The sequence below is a fragment of the Hyla sarda genome, chromosome 3, assembly GCF_029499605.1.
Source record: "Hyla sarda isolate aHylSar1 chromosome 3, aHylSar1.hap1, whole genome shotgun sequence".
Classification (NCBI taxonomy): Eukaryota; Metazoa; Chordata; class Amphibia; order Anura; family Hylidae; genus Hyla; species Hyla sarda.
Window position 1 is genome coordinate 143,692,398 of NC_079191.1, and position 21,514 is coordinate 143,713,911.

General features: G+C 44.0%; 1 protein-coding gene across 1 annotated transcript; it reads left to right on the forward strand.

Moving 5' to 3' along the window:
• The first annotated feature begins 7,876 nt into the window (after positions 1–7,876).
• Positions 7,877–21,219, forward strand: TMEM212 (transmembrane protein 212). Its single transcript, XM_056565193.1, has 4 exons — positions 7,877–8,192; positions 15,392–15,451; positions 16,122–16,445; positions 19,511–21,219. Exons 1-4 carry the CDS (start codon positions 8,034–8,036, stop codon positions 19,529–19,531), a joined length of 564 nt encoding a protein of 187 aa, XP_056421168.1. The 5' UTR covers positions 7,877–8,033; the 3' UTR covers positions 19,532–21,219.
• Positions 21,220–21,514: the final 295 nt, after the last annotated feature.

Genomic DNA, 21,514 nt, shown 5'->3' on the forward strand with positions numbered 1-21,514 from the left:
GCCGTGGAGGCTATGCAGGTCGACCGGTCTCGCCTGACACCTCAAGAGAGGACACGACGCCGCATGGAGAATCTCTGCCTGTACTGTGCCAGTACCGAACACTTCCTGAAGGATTGTCCTATCCGTCCTCCCCGCCTGGAAAGACGTACGCTGACTCCGCACAAAGGTGAGACAGTCCTTGATGTCTACTCTGCTTCTCCACGTCTTACTGTGCCTGTGCGGATATCTGCCTCTGCCTTCTCCTTCTCTACTATGGCCTTCTTGGATTCCGGATCTGCAGGAAATTTTATTTTGGCCTCTCTCGTCAACAGGTTCAACATCCCAGTGACCAGTCTCGCCAGACCCCTCTACATCAATTGTGTAAACAATGAAAGATTGGACTGTACCATACGTTTCCGCACGGAGCCCCTTCTAATGTGCATCGGACCTCATCACGAGAAGATTGAATTTTTGGTCCTCCCCAATTGCACTTCCGAAATCCTCCTTGGACTACCCTGGCTTCAACTCCATTCCCCAACCCTGGATTGGTCCACTGGGGAGATCAAGAGTTGGGGGCCCTCTTGTTTCAAGGACTGCCTAAAACCGGTTCCCAGTACCCCTTGCCGTGACTCTGTGGTTCCCCCTGTAACCGGTCTTCCTAAGGCCTATATGGACTTTGCGGATGTTTTTTGCAAAAAACAAGCTGAGATTCTACCTCCTCACAGGCCTTATGATTGTCCTATTGACCTCCTCCCGGGCACTACTCCACCCCGGGGCAGAATCTATCCTCTGTCCGCCCCAGAGACTCTTGCTATGTCGGAGTACATCCAGGAAAATTTAAAAAAAGGCTTTATCCGTAAATCCTCCTCTCCTGCCGGAGCCGGATTTTTCTTTGTGTCCAAAAAAGATGGCTCTCTACGTCCTTGCATTGACTACCGCGGTCTTAATAAAATCACGGTAAAGAACCGCTACCCCCTACCCCTCATCTCTGAACTCTTTGATCGCCTCCAAGGTGCCCACATCTTTACCAAACTGGACTTAAGAGGTGCTTATAATCTCATCCGCATCAGAGAGGGGGATGAATGGAAAACGGCATTTAACACTAGAGATGGACACTTTGAGTATCTGGTCATGCCCTTTGGCCTGTGCAACGCCCCTGCCGTCTTCCAAGACTTTGTTAATGAAATTTTTCGTGATCTCTTATACTCCTGTGTTGTTGTATATCTGGACGATATCCTGATTTTTTCTGCCAATCTAGAAGAACACCGCCAGCATGTCCGTATGGTTCTTCAGAGACTTCGTGACAATCAACTTTATGCCAAGATAGAGAAATGTCTGTTTGAATGCCAATCTCTTCCTTTCCTAGGATACTTGGTCTCTGGCCAGGGACTACAAATGGATCCAGACAAACTCTCTGCCGTCTTAGATTGGCCACGCCCCTCCGGACTCCGTGCTATCCAACGTTTTTTGGGGTTCGCCAATTATTACAGGCAATTTATTCCACATTTTTCTACCGTTGTGGCTCCTATCGTGGCTTTAACCAAAAAAAATGCCAATCCCAAGTCTTGGCCTCCTCAAGCGGAAGACGCCTTTAAACGGCTCAAGTCTGCCTTTTCTTCGGCTCCCGTGCTCTCCAGACCTGACCCATCTAAACCCTTCCTATTGGAGGTTGATGCCTCCTCTGTAGGAGCTGGAGCGGTCCTTCTACAAAAAAATTCTTCCGGGCATGCTGTTACTTGTGGTTTTTTTTCTAGGACCTTCTCTCCGGCGGAGAGGAACTACTCCATCGGGGATCGAGAGCTTCTAGCCATTAAATTAGCACTTGAGGAATGGAGGCATCTGCTGGAGGGATCAAGATTTCCAGTTATTATTTACACCGATCACAAGAACCTCTCCTATCTCCAGTCTGCCCAACGGCTGAATCCTCGCCAGGCCAGGTGGTCTCTGTTCTTTGCCCGATTTAATTTTGAAATTCACTTTCGGCCTGCCGATAAGAACATTAGGGCCGATGCTCTCTCTCGTTCCTCGGATGCCTCGGAAGTTGAACTCTCTCCGCAACACATCATTCCTCCTGACTGCCTGATTTCCACTTCTCCAGCCTCCATCAGGCAAACTCCTCCAGGAAAGACCTTCGTCTCTCCACGCCAACGCCTCGGAATCCTCAAATGGGGTCACTCCTCCCATCTCGCAGGTCATGCAGGCATCAAGAAATCTGTGCAACTCATCTCTCGCTTCTATTGGTGGCCGACTCTGGAGACGGATGTCGTGGACTTTGTGCGAGCCTGCACTGTCTGTGCCCGGGATAAGACTCCTCGCCAGAAGCCCGCTGGTTTTCTTCATCCTCTGCCTGTCCCCGAACAGCCTTGGTCTCTGATTGGTATGGATTTTATTACAGACCTACCCCCATCCCGTGGCAACACTGTTGTTTGGGTGGTCGTTGATCGATTCTCCAAGATGGCACATTTCATCCCTCTTCCTGGTCTTCCTTCAGCGCCTCAGTTGGCTAAACAATTTTTTGTACACATTTTTCGTCTTCACGGGTTGCCCACACAGATAGTCTCGGATAGAGGCGTCCAATTCGTGTCAAAATTCTGGAGGGCTCTCTGTAAACAACTCAAGATTAAATTAAACTTTTCTTCTGCATATCATCCTCAATCCAATGGACAAGTAGAAAGAATTAACCAGGTCTTGGGTGATTATTTACGACATTTTGTTTCCTCCCGCCAGGATGATTGGGCAGATCTTCTACCATGGGCCGAATTCTCGTATAACTTTAGAGTCTCTGAATCTTCCTCCAAATCCCCATTTTTCGTGGTGTACGGCCGTCACCCTCTTCCCCCCCTCCCTACTCCCTTGCCCTCTGGTTTGCCCGCTGTAGATGAAGTGACTCGTGATCTTTCCACCATATGGAAAGAGACCCAAGATTCTCTTTTACAGGCTTCATCTCGCATGAAAAAGTTTGCCGATAAGAAAAGAAGAGCTCCCCCCATTTTTGCTCCCGGAGACAAGGTATGGCTCTCCGCTAAATATGTCCGCTTTCGTGTCCCCAGTTACAAACTGGGTCCACGCTATCTTGGTCCTTTCAAAGTCTTGTGCCAAATTAATCCTGTCTCTTACAAACTTCTTCTTCCTCCTTCTCTCCGTATTCCTAATGCCTTTCATGTCTCTCTTCTTAAACCACTCATCATCAACCGTTTCTCTCCCAAATTAGTTTCTCCCACTCCTGTCTCCGGTTCTTCTGACGTCTTCTCAGTGAAAGAGATACTGGCCTCCAAGACGGTCAGAGGAAAAAGGTTCTTTTTGGTGGATTGGGAGGGCTGTGGACCTGAAGAGAGATCCTGGGAACCTGAGGACAACATCCTAGACAAAAGTCTGCTCCTCAGGTTCTCAGGCTCTAAGAAGAGGGGGAGACCCAAGGGGGGGGGGTACTGTTACGCCGAGCGCTCCGGGTCCCCGCTCCTCCCCGGAGCGCTCGCTTCTCTCTCGCTACCGCAGCGCTCCGGGCAGCTCCACTGACCCGGTGCGCTGCGATACCGTCTCCAGCCGGGATGCGATTCGCGATGCGGGTAGCGCCCGCTCGCGATGCGCATCCCGGCTCCCGTACCTGACTCGCTCTCCGTCTGTCCTGTCCCGGCGCGCGCGGCCCCGCTCCCTAGGGCGCGCGCGCGCCGGGTCTCTGCGATTTAAAGGGCCACTGCGCCGCTGATTGGCGCAGTGGTTCCAATTAGTGTGTTCACCTGTGCACTCCCTATTTATACCTCACTTCCCCTTCACTCCCTCGCCGGATCTTGTTGCCATTGTGCCAGTGAAAGCGTTTCCTTGTGTGTTCCTAGCCTGTGTTCCAGACCTCCTGCCGTTGCCCCCGACTACGATCCTTGCTGCCTGCCCCGACCTTCTGCTACGTCCGACCTTGCTTCTGTCTACTCCCTTGTACCGCGCCTATCTTCAGCAGTCAGAGAGGTTGAGCCGTTGCTAGTGGATACGACCTGGTCACTACCGCCGCAGCAAGACCATCCCGCTTTGCGGCGGGCTCTGGTGAAAACCAGTAGTGACTTAGAACCGATCCACTAGCACGGTCCACGCCAATCCCTCTCTGGCACAGAGGATCCACTACCTGCCAGCCGGCATCGTGACACAAATCATGACGCTTTCAATTTTCCACCTTACATATAAGGCCTTGTTTTTGCCCCACCAATTTTACTTTGTTATGACATCAATAATTTCACCACAAGATCTATGGCAAAACAAAAACAAAAAAAAAATTTGGTGGGACAAAAATGGAAGAAAAAACCCACCATTTTGTAATTTTTAGGACCTTCCATTTCTACCCAGTGCACTTTTTGGTAAAAATGACACATTCTATGTATTCTGTATGTCCATACAGTTGAAATGATATCAAACGTAGGCTTCTTTCACACTGCTGTTGTGACACAACAATATGACGTCCGTGGGGGAACCCTGGGAAAATAGCAGGAGGAAAAATACATCATGCAATGTTTTTTTTCTCCCATTACTCCTGTCAAAAAACAATGGCACCCTACAGACCCCATAATAGTGAATGGCATCTGTCGGGACCCGTTGTTTCCCATTGTACCCCGTCAAAAATAACATCTGTTAAGGCACAAAAAAAGTGGCTGACAGACATTTGTGGCAGTGTGAAAGGGGCCTTATATAAGTTTGATTTTGTTTTTGATAATAATCACTATTAAAATTGTCCTCTTCTGACCCCTCAGAGGGAAGAGCCGGTACCAACAGGCCCAATGGGGCTCCTGGGCCTAGGCAGTGAAAGGCTGGCGTTATTTAGGCTGGAAAGGAGCAGAAACAATGGTCCTCGCGTACCCTGCTGTTGCTGCTTGGTTGGTATCTCTTGCTGAGAATGAAAATATGGGGAACCCCCTCACATATTTTGCATAATTAATTAAAAAAAAAAAAAAAGGCATAGGGTTCCCCCTATTTTTATTCTAAGCCAAATACCAACCAAGCAGCAACAGCCTATAAAAGACAACAATTTTTTAAAACTTTCCCACAAGCCCTCGTTAACCATATTATTTATTATTAAGAAGAAGTCCTCTGCATACACGGATCTGAAATGAGAAGAAAAAACACAGAAAATTGGTTAGTAAATTTATGGTGCCCCTCCTTAGGGAAAATGCCCATAAACCAGGGTTTTCAAACAGGGAGCCTCAGACTGTTGCTAAACCACAACTCCCATCATTTCCTTTGGCTGTCTGGGAAAGATATAACTTGTAATTTAGCAACAGCTGGAGTCTCGCTGTTTCTAAACAACAACTCCCATCATGGGAGTCGTAGTTTAGCAACAGCTGGAAGCACCAGCAGCTCACCGGCCAATCGCCCGCACCTACAACCCACCCACTAGCTGTTGCAAGACTACAACTCCCAGCATGCCATAACAGTGAGGACATGCTGGGAATTGTAGTCACAATGGCATGTGGGCCGGTGGTAGTTGCGGGTGGGTGGCCGAGTTACGGGCGGTGCCGTGATTGGCCGGTTGGTCTCGGCCAATCACTGCACCGCCCGGGAAATATGAAGTTAGAGTGTAGTTTAGTATTTCTTGGAGCTGGCCGGCCCCTTGCTCATGTCTCCAGCTGCTCACCCCCCCCCCCCCCCCCCTCCTCCGCTCATGTCTCCCACCGCTCTCCATAGCTCGCACCCGCCAGTTACCTGAGCTGTTACAGGACTACAACTCCCAGCATGCCCTTTCAGTGAGGACTTGCTGGGAGTTGTATTGCAATGGCTGGTAGTCACGGGCGGGAGGGTGGCCGAGGAGCAGAGCCGGCCATCTCCCAGATATATGAAACTACACTGTAATTTCATATTTCCCGGCCTGGGCTGTGATTGGCCGAGACCGACCAGCCAATCACAGCCAAGGCCGGGAAATATGAAATTACACTGTAGTTTCATATTTCTGGGAGCCTGCCAGCTCCGCTGCCCTGGCTGCTCATGTATCCCCAGCCGCCGCCCATCTCTCCCCTGCCGCTTATGCCCATCTCTCCACCGCCGCCACTCATCTCTCCTCCTCCGCTCATCTCCTCCCCGGGAGTAGACTAGCAGCGGGGGGGGGGGGCTGTGATGAGCGGTGACGGGGGGGAGATGACCCGCGGTGGCGGGGGGAGATGACCCGCGGTGGGGGGGGGATGAGCGGTGGTGATGAGCAGCGGTGACGGGGGGAGATGACCGGCGGTGGCGGGGGGGAGATGACCCGCGGTGGGGGGGGGGATGAGCGGTGGTGATGAGCAGCGGTGGCGGGGGGAGATGAGCGGTGGTGGCGGCAGTGGGAGAGGAGCGTCGGTGACTTTTTTAATTCGCTCACGTACGGGAGTTTTATACGCCAGGTCAGACCTGGAGCAGACATGCAACTTTTTGAAGGGGGTTTGCGACTTTCTTTTTTTTTTTTTTTTGGCCTACGTGTGACTTTCGCACATCATAAATACCTGACCACTGCAAAGTGAAAACTGAAAATTGCTTAGGTAAGGCTGTTTATAACTTTTTGCTTACCCACAAAAGTCGCACAAAAAAGTGCTTGGGTGCATGTGTGACTTTTTGTGCAATTTTTGTAAGTAAAAAAAGACTCTAAATGCCTTTATAAATGTCCCCCTTTGTCTCTTCAAAGTTTCATGTCCAGATGTCTTTGGCTCTTTTCCAGCACACTCTCTGTACTCTACACACATTGCTGTCTTTGAGTGGCACACAGTAATGGTGGATTTTACCGTGTGGTGATTGATGAATATAATATGTAACATAAACAAATAAACATTTTTCAATAATAACATTATATCAGACACTATAAGCTAAAGCCAATGCTCGGGCTTATAATTGGCAGTACACTTCAGACGTGCGCAGGGAACATGATGCCTGAATGTGATTTTAAAGCGGGGTTCACTCTTTGGAATCTACAGCTGGGAAAACCCGATAGAATGGCAATGTTGGCTGCACGTATTCTGCCAGAACAATGAGTAAGTTCAGTCTTCTGACTGAATTTTTAGATCTGAATTTTGTAGACTGAAATTCCATCCAGACAATTCCGCAGTGTAAATGGGTTACTGGAAAAACCATTCACTGAAATTCAGAAGTTGAATTCCGGTCGGAAATTCCGTAGTGTGAACCTGGCATAAGTGTAGATTGCAGCACGCATCATCCGTATTGACATATGATTACAAGATTAGGAATTTTAAAGGGGTACTCTGCCCCTAGACATCTTATCCCCCAAAGTTGTCTGATCGCAGGGCTCCTGCTGCTAGGGACCACCGCGATCTCCCTGCTGCACCTGGTGTTCGTTTAGAGCATCAGGTGCAGCACAGGAGGTTTGTGACGTCACAGCCGTGCCCCGCTCGTAAAGTCATGGCCACGCCCCCTCAATGCAAGTCTTTGGGAGGAGGCGTGATGGCCGTCACGCCCCCTCCCATAGACTTGCATTGAGGGGGCATGTCCGTGACGTTACGAGCCTCCGCATCGTCAGTCATCCATGCACCGGATGTCTGGGGTGCCGCAGCCGAGATCGCAGGGGTCCCCAGTGGCGGGACCCCTGCGATCAGACATCTTATCCCCTATCTTTTGGATAGGGGATAAGATGTCCATGGGCAGAGTACCCCTTAAAGGGTTAGTTGTAATGCTCCAACATGCCGTATGTTTCCCTTCATTTGCATCTATTTCTCATACTGTCTCAAGAACAGATTCTTCCAGACTCCTAAATTCTTGGTGTGGATGAATTACCCCACACGGCTCTGAGCTGATGTAACGCATTCTTTCATAGAAGGAACTGACACATAAACTTGTCAGTTTGTTTTGTGTAGGGGGGGGGGAGATTGGGGAGGGAATAGTATTCCTATTATATGTAAACAAGCTTGCTTATTTGGCGGCCATGTCCTTGCATATCCGGAAACAATTAAAAGCTAACAGCAGGTTGGGCTGACACATGTAAACAATGGATTTGTGTCATGACTACAGTTTCCAAGAAACAAAAGTTTACAGAAAGTACTTGAAGAACGCCATTCGTTCCAGCCTGCCTGACAGTGAAAAGTAGCACTTTATGGAAAATGACGAGCCTCTATCAGATTTCTGGCGGAATCCTGACTGCTTTTGGCACTCTAAGTATTATTTCAGGGGTTATAGCGTTTTTTCCTGTCTTTAGCTACAATCCTTTGTTTATTGGTTGGAGTATACGGATTGCTTGTCCTATCTGGAATGGAGCACTGGTAAGAGAAGAAAATCTTCTTCATCGTATGTGCTATATTTAGGCCATGTTGACATTAAAGGATTATATATGTATATATATATATATATATATATAAAATCTCATGGACTAGAATTGATGTATTTATTGCCCTGCTGCCTATATAGCGCTGACATAGCCCACAGTACTGTACAGAGACTGTAAATGTTTGCATCTTGGGGAGCCAGTAAACATTAATAGTGTCATAGTATAAAAGTATTTAGAAAATGGCTCAGATTGTGCCAAATTTATCAAAATGTTTCTATAGCATAATAACTGTTAGACCAGTGTTGCCCAACCAGGGTGCCTCCAGCTGTTGCAAAAACTACAACTACCAGCATGCCTGGACAGCCAATGGGCATGCTGGCATTTGTAGTTGTGCAACAGTTTCTATAGCATTATCAACATGGTGCAGCTTTTCCAGCCCAATGTGCCTCCAGCTGTTTCAAATCTCCAACTCCAAGCATGCCTAGACAGCTATTGGGCATGTTCACATGGCAGAAAATGTGTGGAAAGTCTGCCTGGAAAACACAGGTGGATATTCTGCACATTTGTACGTTCCGCTGGTGCAACGGATGACAGAAGCAGGATTTTCTTGAAATCGATGGGATTCTGCTGCAGCTGAATTTCCATAAAATTCTGCTCAGAAATAACGCCGTGTTAACATGGCCATGGACACATTTCTCTTCCTTGCACCATCCCTTGGTGCACAATTACAGCAACAATTTGCCCCATTTTACAGCTGACATAAATCGCACCCCTTTTCTAGACCTTTTTTAAAACTTTCGAAGTTAGTATAAAAAGTGTCTAAGGGTATGTTCACACGGGTGGATTTATTTGTGGGTTTCCTGCTGCGTATTTGAAAGGGGGTGGGCTCTTCTCTGCTGTCCATAGCAGATTTTCTGATGTGTAATGTCCGCTGCGGAAAATACACCGCATGCCCATTGAAGTCAGTAGGGTCTGGTGCGGATGTTCGGCAGCAGAAATCACGCAGCAGAAAATCTGCTATGGACAGCCGAGAAGAGCCCACCCCCTTTCAAATACACAGCGGGAAACCCGCAAATAAATCCACCCGTGTGAACATACCCTTAAACACATAAATTACGAACATGACTTAGACTTCATTAATTTGGCACTGTTTGCATTGCCTGCTAACACCCCCATGAATTATTTGGCACATTTTGCTTTGTTTAGGATTTTCTCAATGTAGTCTCTTACCTAACCAAATACTCCAGCAGGTCCTGTTTTATATATTCATATATTTCATGCTAGGCATGACATAATTCACACAGTATGCTGTCTGCTCACATCTCCCCTAGCATTAGCAAAACTACAACTCCCAGCTTGTCCTCACTGACAGTAGCGGGACACAAGCTAACAGTGGGAGGATTTTTCACAGCTGTCAATCAAGGAAGTGTGTCCATGACATAGGTGATGATGCATGGACACAACAGGACTAGTATGTGTCCAGCAGGCAGGGGGTGGCAGTTGTTTGACTGGCTTTTTCTGTATGAAATACTGAAAATGTTCTAATGAAAGCAATTGCAAAACCTATTGGTAATACATGCTTTACAACATATCAAAAGTTTTTGTATCTGACAGTTCCCATTTAAGATTCGTCATCCTAAAAGTATAGGTCAGAGTTTTGTGTCAAAGTACTTTGCAATATCCACTAGGGGGAGCTTTAATGCACTGAACTGATCAGTCAGAGATTTTTGTGTGTTCTTTGATTCCTAGTTTGACTCAAATAATAGGTAGCTTTATCCTTTCCTGTACCAATCTCTTTCACCTTTCTTTTACAGGTGTAAAATATACTTATTTTCAATTGCTTGTTATTTATCGAGAGACACGTTTAAGATGAAACTGAATAAAGTGAGACTAATGTTCTCTGCTTTTCAGAATAACATTGGTATTTACATCTCATGGCATGAAGACATATATTTAAGTTATTGTTAATCATTTCCAAGCCTGGACTTCTTTTCTGGGATAGAGTGGGTTTGTTTTGGTCATATTTCATGTCATTTTGGGACAGCTTGGGAACCTTTTTCCCTTTCAGGGACCTGTATTTTGTATTTAAAAGAAAAGGATATTATAAAGTTCAGATGGCAATTTGTGTTTAAGTTTGAAGATCAGCAATAGACATACAATACACATACAATAATCATACTGATACATCTAATACATCTAATCTAATAAACATACACATATAACTACTCCTCTGCCTCTGTAGGGTTCACAACCCTATTATCAGTCTTTTATTAAATTTATCTCAAGACTTCTGGGAAGGTCACAACTTTGGATAGGGGATAAGAAGTCTGATCGAGGGGGTCCCGCCACTGCCCCCCCCCCCCCCCCCCCCTGCGATCTCCCTGCTGCACCCAGTGTTCGTTTAGTGCATCTGGTGCAGCACCAGAGGATCTTGACATTACAGCCACGCCCCCTCAATGCAAGTCTATGGAAGGGGGCATGACGGCCACCACGCCCCCTCCCATAAATTTCCATTGAGGGGGCGTGGTCATGACATCACGAGCGTGGCATAGCCGTGACGTCACAAGCATCACCAGTTATCCTGCATGGAGTCAAGTTCGCTCCGTGCACCGGATGTCTGAGGTGCCGCGGCTGAGATCGTGGGGGTCCCCAGTGGAGGGACCCCTGCGAGCAGACATCTTATCCCCTATCCAAAGGATGGGGAATAAGATTTCTAGGAGTGGAGTAAACCTTTAATATTGTGAATCAGAGTTTGGTAAAAGACCAGGTAAAAGACCAGGGGTTGCTTTGACTTTTGTACATTAAGAAAGATGGGATCCTGTGTTCCACACAGTAAATAAACATATAGGGGGAGATTCATCAAAACCAGTGCAGAGTAAAGGTTGCCCAGTTGCCCATAGCAGCCAATCAGATTGCTTCTTTCAGCGATCTGATTGGTTGCTATGGGCAACTGCACCACTCTTCCTCTACACTTGTGTTGATGAATCTCCCCCATAGAGCATTACATAGTAAATCGGCACATTCTTGACATATCTACATAGACTTTACTATAAACACACGATTTATAAACATGTCCAGATTTATTACTAAGAACGTGTTCACCTCACACCCTGTTCTAAGAAAAATGAGACCAACACTTTGATGCCAGAAGTTACAGTTCAGATGTACTGTCTTACAATGTAACATATTGCTTTTTGCTTAGCACTTGTTGCTGCAATCATTTTTGTATACTTTGTATTTGCCACAGCAGCGTGCACCCGAGTTTTTTTTTTTTTGGCTGTGTAAGTTAGGGGGAGTGGTACCCTCTTTAGCCAAGCACCCTGGTGGATCCTGCATGTCACCCAGTCAGAGACCATGGGGGAGATTTATCAAAACCTGTGCAAGGGAAATTTGCCCAGTTGCCCATAGCAACCAATCAGATCCCTTCTTTCAGTTTGTAGAGGCCTTGTTAAAACTGAAAGAAGCAAGCTGATTGGTTGCTATGGGCAACTGGGCAACTTTTCCCCTGCACAGGTTTTGATAAATCTCCCCCCATATGCCCAGCAGAGGTCAGAGGAATTCATGCGTTAGGGTCCCATCCGAAGTGAGGCCACCTCCCTGTGGTGAATGGGGGACACTTTTTGATTAAAAAGTGCGCTAAGAGGCTCTATTTTTTGACCCAGAGTGCTACTGCAACCTTCTTTTTTGTATACTTTGTATTTGCCACAGCAGCGTGCACCCGTGTATTAAGTAGTTGTGCTGGCTATTTTTTTTCTTTTTTTTTTTTCCTGCAATGTTTTTAAAGCATACCTTTCATGGCACAGAAAAAATGCTTTTTTATGTGTACTAGTTCTGGTATTTGGCTCACAAATACCTCTATTCTGCTGCTCACTCATTCTGATATCCACTTCTCATGAAGGGGCATGTCCGAGGCAAGCACTGAGCTTTCCTCACTCACCATGCATTCACTTTTTCTTGAGTCTAATATGCAGTGCTGTGTCTCTTTATCCAATCACAACAGGCTGCTCTGTAACTTCCTCCTCTCAATTTTTTAGAAAAAAATGTCTGACAGACAGGACAGGAGTGAGCACAAAGGAGTGCTAGTCCTAATCTCCCCTCCTAGACTTTGTCCCAGCCTTTGCTTCAGCTGGGGCAAAAATAACGCTGCCGTCGGACAAGACCATGTTCTGGATACTATGGGGACTTTTTTCTATAACCTATGACTTCTATAAAAAGGAGAAATATATTTTATAAGAATTATATTAGAAAAGTTAATATTTTGCCAAAATGTACAACTTATAAACAGTTTTTGATTCTGACAGTGTCCATTTAAGTAAATTCTGGCGCACATCCCAACAGAACAGGTCAGGTTCATTGTGTGTCTACCACATGTATTGATATTCACATTTTATACATGATTTATGTACTGTAGATAATATGTATTGTATTCCCTATGAGAAGTATATTGACACAAAGTGATTAATTATGACATGAGTGATATCTCCCTTTGTATATAAGTCTCATGGTTGCAACACTGTGATACTGAGATACTGCTTGAAAAGGGCTGATATGCTAAAACACTGCAAGGTGTCATAAAAGGAACGGTTAAACTTGAAGGGGCCTCCTGGATATCCATTTGGCTGAATTACTGTATATGGACTCTAGATCCAGTTTGGGGAGGCATGTATTCTTCTAATTTATATCTACTATATATACTGTTTTCCATTGCTGCTATGTACACATTTGTCTTGAGTGACTTAGAGTGCAAGCCTAAGGCTGGGTTCACTCTAGGGAATTTCCGCCTGCAATTCTGCTTTGAAATTGCAGTAAGAAATTCCGCTTACCAAAATGTATAGTATAGTGAATAGGTTTCCGTTCACAAATTCACACTTCGGAATTTGTGAAGCGGAATTTATGAACGGAAAATCCGCTTGAAATTTTCCGCCTGAAGAATGGTGTTGCTCATTCTTCAGGCAGAAATACGAGCAGAACACATTGCAGTCTATTGGAGATGATTCAGTCGGCGCTGGATGGACTCGGAATCTCCGGGCGGAAATTTTCTGGCTGGAGATTCCGTAGTGTGAAACTAGCCTAAGAGTGCAAGCCTTGTGGACTTCTGAAACCTCTGTTTATTTTTATGGGCATGCTATAGATCATTTTTTTAAATCTGATGGTTATTAATGGTAATTTAATACCAAAAGCAAAAAAATACATTGGCCTAAAGATATACCCGGTTTAGTATTCATACAAAAGATTGCACATGTCCAGTAAACTTAGTTTTTTTTCCTACTACTGCTGTAGTATTCAGCCTGCAGCCCTCCAAATGTTGCAAAACTACAACTTCCAGCATGCCTGGACAGCCAACGGATTTCCATTTATGCTGGGAGTTTTTGTTTTGCAACACATTGGCGCAGAATTTCGTTCACTAAATTGCGCATCGGAAGTACGAGGTGTGAACCCCTAACATTAGTGTAAATGGGTCTTCCCCAGACCCATTCACACTGCGGAATTTTAGTGGCGGACAATACCGCTGTTGAAATTGATCTACGCAAAGAAAGAACCTGCTCCTTCTTTGCACGGAAGTCTGCAAGCACTGCATTGTCTTCAATGGTAATGGGGCAGGGCCACGAAGTCCTACCGCCAAAGTATTTCAGAGATGGGCCGCTAAATGCAATCTTCGCTAGCGGAATTCTGCGAGCGGAGATTCCATTCATAATTCTCAATGTGAACACACCCTTTGGGCATGTACACACATCAGATAGTCTGTGCGGAATTTCGGAGAAATATTCCACATGGACATTCCACTACATGCGATTCTGCGGCACTGTTCACACAAGTGGAATTTCCCGGGATTTTCTGGCATCGGCAAAAAGAATAGACTTGTTGCTCGCAAATGCTGAGTTGCCCATAGCAACCAATCAGATTGCTTCTTTCATTTTTGGAAAGGCCTCTGAAACATGAAAGAAGCGATCTGATTGGTTGCTATAGGCAACTCAGAAACGTCTCCTCTGAGCAGGTTTTGCTTTTGTCTTACACAGACATTAATTCTAGTTGCACTTTGTTATGTAACTGCACATGCAACAATGAAGCAGACTGCACTTTATTACGAAGGAAAATTTGCCAGCTTGTTGCTAAGGAGGAAATGGGAGAATTTTGGAAACTTCCCTTCCACTAAACTCTCTAAAAGAATTGTGGCATAAATAGGGTTAATAAAACATATTGTCCTATTACAGTGATCTCTCAACTTACAATGGCCTCAACATACAATAGTTTCAATATACAATGGTCTTTTCTGGACCATTGTAAGTTGAAAATAGATTCAACATACAATGTTACGGACAGTCCAGATCTGTGAAACGCGTCAATGGCCGGAAGAACTGACCAATCGGAATGGTTAATTTACTGGTAAAACACCTGTATTACTGAAGTGCATGCACTGATTGGTGTCTGGTAGCGCCCCCTACTGTACAGAGAGGTGTTACATGTTCTGTACACTTTACCTGTACCAGGGTTACCTGCTCCTTTGGACACCAGGTGAGGGCGACTCTATGTTACTTTTTTAGGACATTGCCTGTACTTTACAGGACCCTGAAGAAGATCCTGTCCTCTACATAGACCAGTGTTTCCCAAGCAGGGTGCCCCCAGCGGTTGCAAAACTACAACTCTCAGCATGCCCGGACAGCCTTTGGCTGTCCGGGCATGCTGGGAGTTGTAGTTTTGCAACAGCTGGAGGCTCCCTGCTTGGGAAACACAGACATAGACAGTGATTTACAGCTCCCAGCAGATATTTCTTACTTTTATATGTAAGGATTTGCTTTATCTATATTAGTTATCTACTTATTTATCTTTAATCCTCACTTTTTCCTATTTTTGGATGACATTTTGGTGGCTTCAGAACCAATTACCAGGTTTCCATAGAGTTCTGGTCTCAACATACAATGGTTTCAACATACAATGGTTGTCCTGGAACCAATTAATATTGTAACTTGAGGGACCACTGTATTTATTAGAGAACATTGGGTCCTTCACAGTTTGCAGTGATTGATTCATGGTTCTCATTAGAAAACGAAACTAAATGTATTTCTTGATTCTGGTAAAAGGTCATGACTAATAAAATTATACAAAACTAAAGACGGTGTTGGTATAACCATTATTAAGGTTTTTAAGCTGCTCCAGGTATGAACTTGGGATTCTGATCATCCTTTTATCTTACAGGCCCTGTCAGTTGGCATTCTTATACTCCTAGCTTATCATCATTGGACACAAAGGTCACTGGTAAGCTTTTCCTTTATTTCATTTAAAGAGTTCATCTCATCAAATAAACTTTTGATATATTTTAGATTAATGAATGTTGAATAACTTTCCAATAGCATGTTAATGAAAAATATGCTTCTTTCTATTGTATTTTTCCCGATCAGTCAGCAAGCATTTCTGACTCATGCTGGAGTCCTAAACACTCAGAGCTGCCAGCCTGCTCTGTTCACAGCCAAACAGGCTGTGAACAAAGCAGGCTGGCAGCTCTGAGTGTTCTCCTTTGTGAACAAAGCAGACTGGCAGCTCGTAGTGTTTAGGACTCCAGCATGAGTCTGAAATGCTTGCTGCCAGGACTGGTAGGGAGACCCCTAGTGGTCATTTCTTCAAAGTGGAAAATTAAATAGAAAGAAGCATATTTTTTAATAACATGCAATTGTGAAGTTATTCTGCATACATTAATCTATAATATATCAAACGTTTTTTTGATGAGCGGTACCCTTTAATTATTCAAGCGGTTAAAATGGAAACAGGATGTAATGTATCTTGTTTACAAGTCATACTTTTATAAAAAAAATAAACTTTTGAAACATTACCTAAATAATCTTAATTTGGGAGGCCATATGCAGGAAAGCAGTTGGCTGGTTGTATAAGGTCATAGTAAAGCTGACTATATGTTTCACATGTCTTGCAGTGGGAAGCCACATTTACCCTGAGCCTTTTAAGTATCATCGGTTCCCCCGTGCAACTTACAGTGGCCATTGCATCCATTCTTATTGGTCCGTATTGTTACTACACTTTTGCTGGGATGTCATCAACCAACTACATTGGCTATGCAATAGAGTTTCCTTTCCCGTATGCCACATTTCAGAATGTATGCCAAGAACCCCTTCACTATGAATGGTATCATCTGGCTTTACAAATCATCGACCTGAGCTCAAGTGTTTTCATTATGTGCTCATCATTAGCTTTACTGATCAAGCTATCAGCCAGGATGCTCAGAACAGGGACTTTAAATGTAAGTAATTTTCATGGTTTTGTGTTTTTCAAAATAATTTATTTATATGCTTAGTTTTCTTGCATTAATTTAAGTACCTGACTATATTTTGTATTGGGGCAAGCCATCCATGTGACACAAAGCCTACCAGGCAGTAGAGGTAAACCAGCCGATTGAACTGGATTTTGTGTTGGGTTATTTCAAGATGCAAAACATACATTCCCTGGTCCAGGAAAACAGTGGCACACTGGTCCTTTAAATGTGCAAGCACTTGTGCATTTAAAGGGTGCCGAGGACAACTATAATGGAGGCATGAAGAATAATGAAGAAGAAACCCGGTGGGCAGCAGTGATTGCTGTGTTTACTAGCAAAGTGAGACATGGCAATAAGAGTGGGAAGTGGACAATATGGATGTCATAGAGATTCCAACACCTAGGACCCACTCTATGGGCCCACGCTCTGATGGACTAAAGCCATCCATGCATTATACTGACAGCTATTCATCTTCATGGCTGACATGCAATACTACCTCTTCTCTGCAGCTGCTGTTGCCACAATGTTTAAGGGGTTATCCAGCCAAAAACATCTTATTCCCTATCCAAAGGATAGGAGATAAGGCCCCTTTCACACTATACATTCATCCGTTTTAAAGATCTGTAATAATGTTCCGTTATGAAATCCCTGAAAATTGCCATTAAAGGCCATTACAAAATCCGATTATAGTCTATGGGATTTTTACATTATCCGTTTTAACCCATCATAGCCCGTTATTAATAACGGACGTTATTTTGTGACGGGAGAAAGAACGGAAGAAATTGTGCATGCATTATTTCTCCCGTTACTATCCTCCGTCACAAAATAACGTCCGATATTAATAACGGGCTATGATGGGTTTAAACGGATAATGTTAAAATCCCATAGACTATAATGGGATTTTGTAATGGCCTTTAACGACAATTTTCAGGGTTTTCATAACGGAACATTATTACGGATCTTTAAAATGGATGAATGTATAGTGTGAAAGGGGCCTAATATGTCTGATCACGGGGGGACCCTCGCTGGGACCTACACGATCTCTGTGCAGCACCCGCATTCTATGCGGGGCTGCTTCTACAGTCACGTCATTAGCAACAAAAAATAGCAGCAGTGCAATCTTATTTTCATGGGGATAACTAACATCTTAACCATATCTAAATGGTGCTGCGGGTCTATAGACATTGTATACTTAAGGGAAAACACTTGAGCCATAACTAATGATAAAAGAATAATTTTTATTAATATACTTTAAAATCACAACTGTGACTAATGAATATGTATTGCATAGAAACCAAAATCAATGAATGTAAACAGATGAACAAATCCGAAAAAAAGGTGGTGGAACAGGTGCAAATTATATGCCAATGCTAGTGCATAATATATAAATAAATATATGAGAGCTGCAGCAGCAATAGTGGGTGTCTAGCAATAATGTCACTACGACTAAAAAGAGACGGGTGTGTAACCTCTACTACTATAGTATCCAGCTACCCGCCATGTATCGCTGGGATAGACACCGCAGGTGCGTCCCTTGAGAAAGTCCAGGCTGACGAAACGTACGTTGGGGCGGTGGTGGCAGGACTCCATTATGGGTAAGTGAGAGGCAGCACTGTTAGAGCAATATACTTTTATGCACCTGCGGTGTCTATCCCAGCGATCCATGGCGGGTAGCTGGATACTATAGTAGTAGAGGTTACACACCCGTCTCTTTTTTGTCGTAGTGACATTATTGCTAGACACCCACTATTGCTGCTGCAGCTCTCATTTATTTATATATTATGCACTAGCATTGTCATATAATTTGCACCTGTTCCACCACCTTTTTTTCGGATTTGTTCATCTGTTTACATTCATTGATTTTGGTTTCTATGCAATACATATTCATTAGTCACAGTTGTGATTTTAAAGTATATTAATAAAAATTATTCTTTTATCAGTAGTTATGGCTCAAGGGTTTTCCCTTAAAGGAGTACTCTGAAGCAAAACTTTTCTCCACCAATAGCAAGCATTGCCAAAGTTATATAACATAATAAATCACCTCCATTGACTTGCAGGCAGCCATCACTGTGTTTTGTGAAAACCGGAAGTACAGCTGGTCTGTGTGGATTATGACTTTCGTTCCCCATTATGCAGCCGTCCGCAGCCATCTTGAGAACGAAGCGTCATCATTCTCTGTATCCTCCCCACTGTATGCCGGCCCCCACACCCTCGAGACGGTCACTCCCACTCCTAAATATGCATGCCCCCTTCATTTGGTCAGCAGGCATTCGCTCGGCTGAGTAAACGCCTCCCCAGCCTCCCTCCTATCATGGTGAGTTGCGCGTGCCTGCGCACTCAGCATTTACTTTGGACCAGGCATGTGATCTTTCTTGTCCAGTAATATCCCTGATAGTTACGCTGGCGTTATTCACAAAAGGAGTTACACATTAAAGTAACGTGACACCCGTCCTATGTGCACGACCAAATGCAAAACGGACCTAATGATTCACAATAGTCTACCTATTGGGGAGGGCAGAGCAGGAGGGAGGGGAGGGGCTGAGGAGGAGGAGCGAGGCACGGAGGGACAGGAACTTGAAGCAAGGCAGCATGGGGGATGATGATTTTTACGTCACCCTCCACACCACCATAACCAGGAAGTGCCATGAAATACGGAGCGCTGCACCGGGAGAACAGCTGGACCAATTGCAACAAGAAGTACATGGCCAGAGAGGTACAGCCATGGGGAACATTTGTGGGATATAAATTTATGAATCAGAGTACTCCTTTAAGTATACAGTCACATCATGTCTACAGTTGCGTCACGTCCCCAGAGCTTTCCGAGACCGGAGATGCAGCCCCGCATAGAATGCGGGTGCTGCTCTTTGGCCGGATAACCCCTTTAATTTGAAAAAAATGTATGTTTTTTTTTTATAGCAATGCTGTCACTTCTAAATTATTTTACAAAAATCAAGTAAGAGATTTTGTGCATGATAATGATAACTTTAACAATCATGACAATTACAATTTAGACAGTCGTTAGGCATTGACTACAATTATGTTTGGCTCTCTAGGGAAGGAAAAACGTTTGGTGACATGATCATATCATGAGGAATGGTCAGCATGGAAATCTGCAAAGAACAATGAACTGATCTTTGTGTCACAGATTCACTACAGAACACCTTGGATGAAGGAATTTAGTTACAAAAGACACTGGTGCTTAAATATCTATAGGTACACATCACATTTGCTGCTGAAGAGCTTTTTACTGGCATTATTTAATAGGTATGTCCATCTTTGAACACAACTTCACAGTTATATAGTATTTTATTTAGTATATATTGGGGCAGCAAAGGTAGGATTAAGCTTTTACTATGAGGCCTCTTTTCTGAAACTCAACGAATCATCGGATGGCTTTTAATGGCAGGCCACCTAATGGGTACCATGACAAATTTTTTTCTATGTGCCAGTAAATGGTCTGGGCAGAGACGGGGGGTAATTAAGGTACCGCCTGTGTCTATATGGTGGATAGTGTTGAGCGGCATAGGCCATATTCGAATTCGCGAATATTCGCGAATATATGGACGAATATTCGTCATATATTCGCGAATATTCGCATATTCGTTATATTCCCGTTTTATTTTCGCATATGCGAACATTCGCGTATGCGAAAACTATCATATGTGCATATTAGCATATACAAAATTAACATGCGCGAAAATTCGCATATGTGAAAATTCGCATGTGCTAATTTTCGCATATGCTAATTTTCGCATATGCGAATTTTCGCGCGCCAGTCTCACACAGTAGTATTAGAGCCTTCTTTACACCACACAAGCTGGAAGCAGAGAGGGATGATCACTGTGATGTGTACTGTGAAAAAAAAAAAAAAAAAAAAAAAAAAAAGAATATTCGTAATTACGAATATATAGCGCTATATTCGCGAAATTCGCGAATTCGCGAATATGCGATATTCGCGAATAATATTCGAATTGCGAATATTCGTGAGCAACACTAATGGTGGACAAGGAAACAGTGGGAGCTGATAATTCTTGTCCACAGATCTAACAATCCTCCTTACTGATGGTCTGTCTTGTTCAGAACAGCCTAATAAGCAAGCAATTCATCTAACAACAATCCTGCTTCTCACCGCATGTCAAAGTCTGTACCCCATGTCAAATGTTTTTTTTGCCAATGAGTGTATAATACTCCAGACTATATCTCTGAACTATTAGACCCCAGACTAAATGACTAAATTATTAGATCCTAGATCAGAACCCTTTTTTTGTTTAATATTTAAACAACAAAGGCCTTAAACTAAATTAGCCTCTCCCAGCATTTGCAGTTGGAGGCCCAATGCAGATACAGTAGATACCATGAGAGACCATGACATCCCTGCATCAGGCTGGCCAGCGCTGGCACAATGTCCTGGCATCTTGATGACTACAGGCCAGTTTAGGTCTGCAGCTTATAGACTCTGGGAAGGGAATCTGATGTAGGCGTCACAGAGAGAACAGTGGAGCAGGGAGCTGTTTCTACTTCTCAGAATGTGTGATCTCAGCCTAAGAATTAATATTTGCTATGCAAATAATCAACTAACCTGCATATACCTCCAAATAGTAATATGATTAGTAATTATAACAGAGTTGTTGCATCATTATTCATTTCATTTCTAATGTGACATAGAGTAGTTTAAGAATTATCACATTTTTGCAGTGGACGACACTATATTTATAAAGTGGAAAAAACCTAGGTCCAATTAAATTTGCAAGCAAAATGTGTTCTTATTATGTTGTTGTAATATTTTTGTTGTTATCTTAAATAAATATTACATTAAATAATTCATAATACTGTGTGATGATTCTTGGTGCACTCCCTTCATACATATGTTTTGAGTCTGATACACCTGATATTACTCATTATCAATATATGATTGCTAATATCATTAATGTGTTATAAGACCAAATGGGGTACAGTGGATCAAAAAAGAATACTGCATTGTATAATTTTTTTTTACATTGTGGCCAAAGATGCCATATACCAGTATATAGATATACAGTAGCGTACGTTGGATCGTT

Bases quoted from the DNA above. Each gene is read 5' to 3' on its own strand.
- TMEM212 (XM_056565193.1), top strand. From the start codon at position 8,034: ATGACGAGCCTCTATCAGATTTCTGGCGGAATCCTGACTGCTTTTGGC. The intron at 8,193-15,391 runs GTAAGAGAAGAA...TTTATCTTACAG, and splicing joins CTATCTGGAATGGAGCACTG to GCCCTGTCAGTTGGCATTCT. The intron at 15,452-16,121 runs GTAAGCTTTTCC...CATGTCTTGCAG, and splicing joins ATTGGACACAAAGGTCACTG to TGGGAAGCCACATTTACCCT.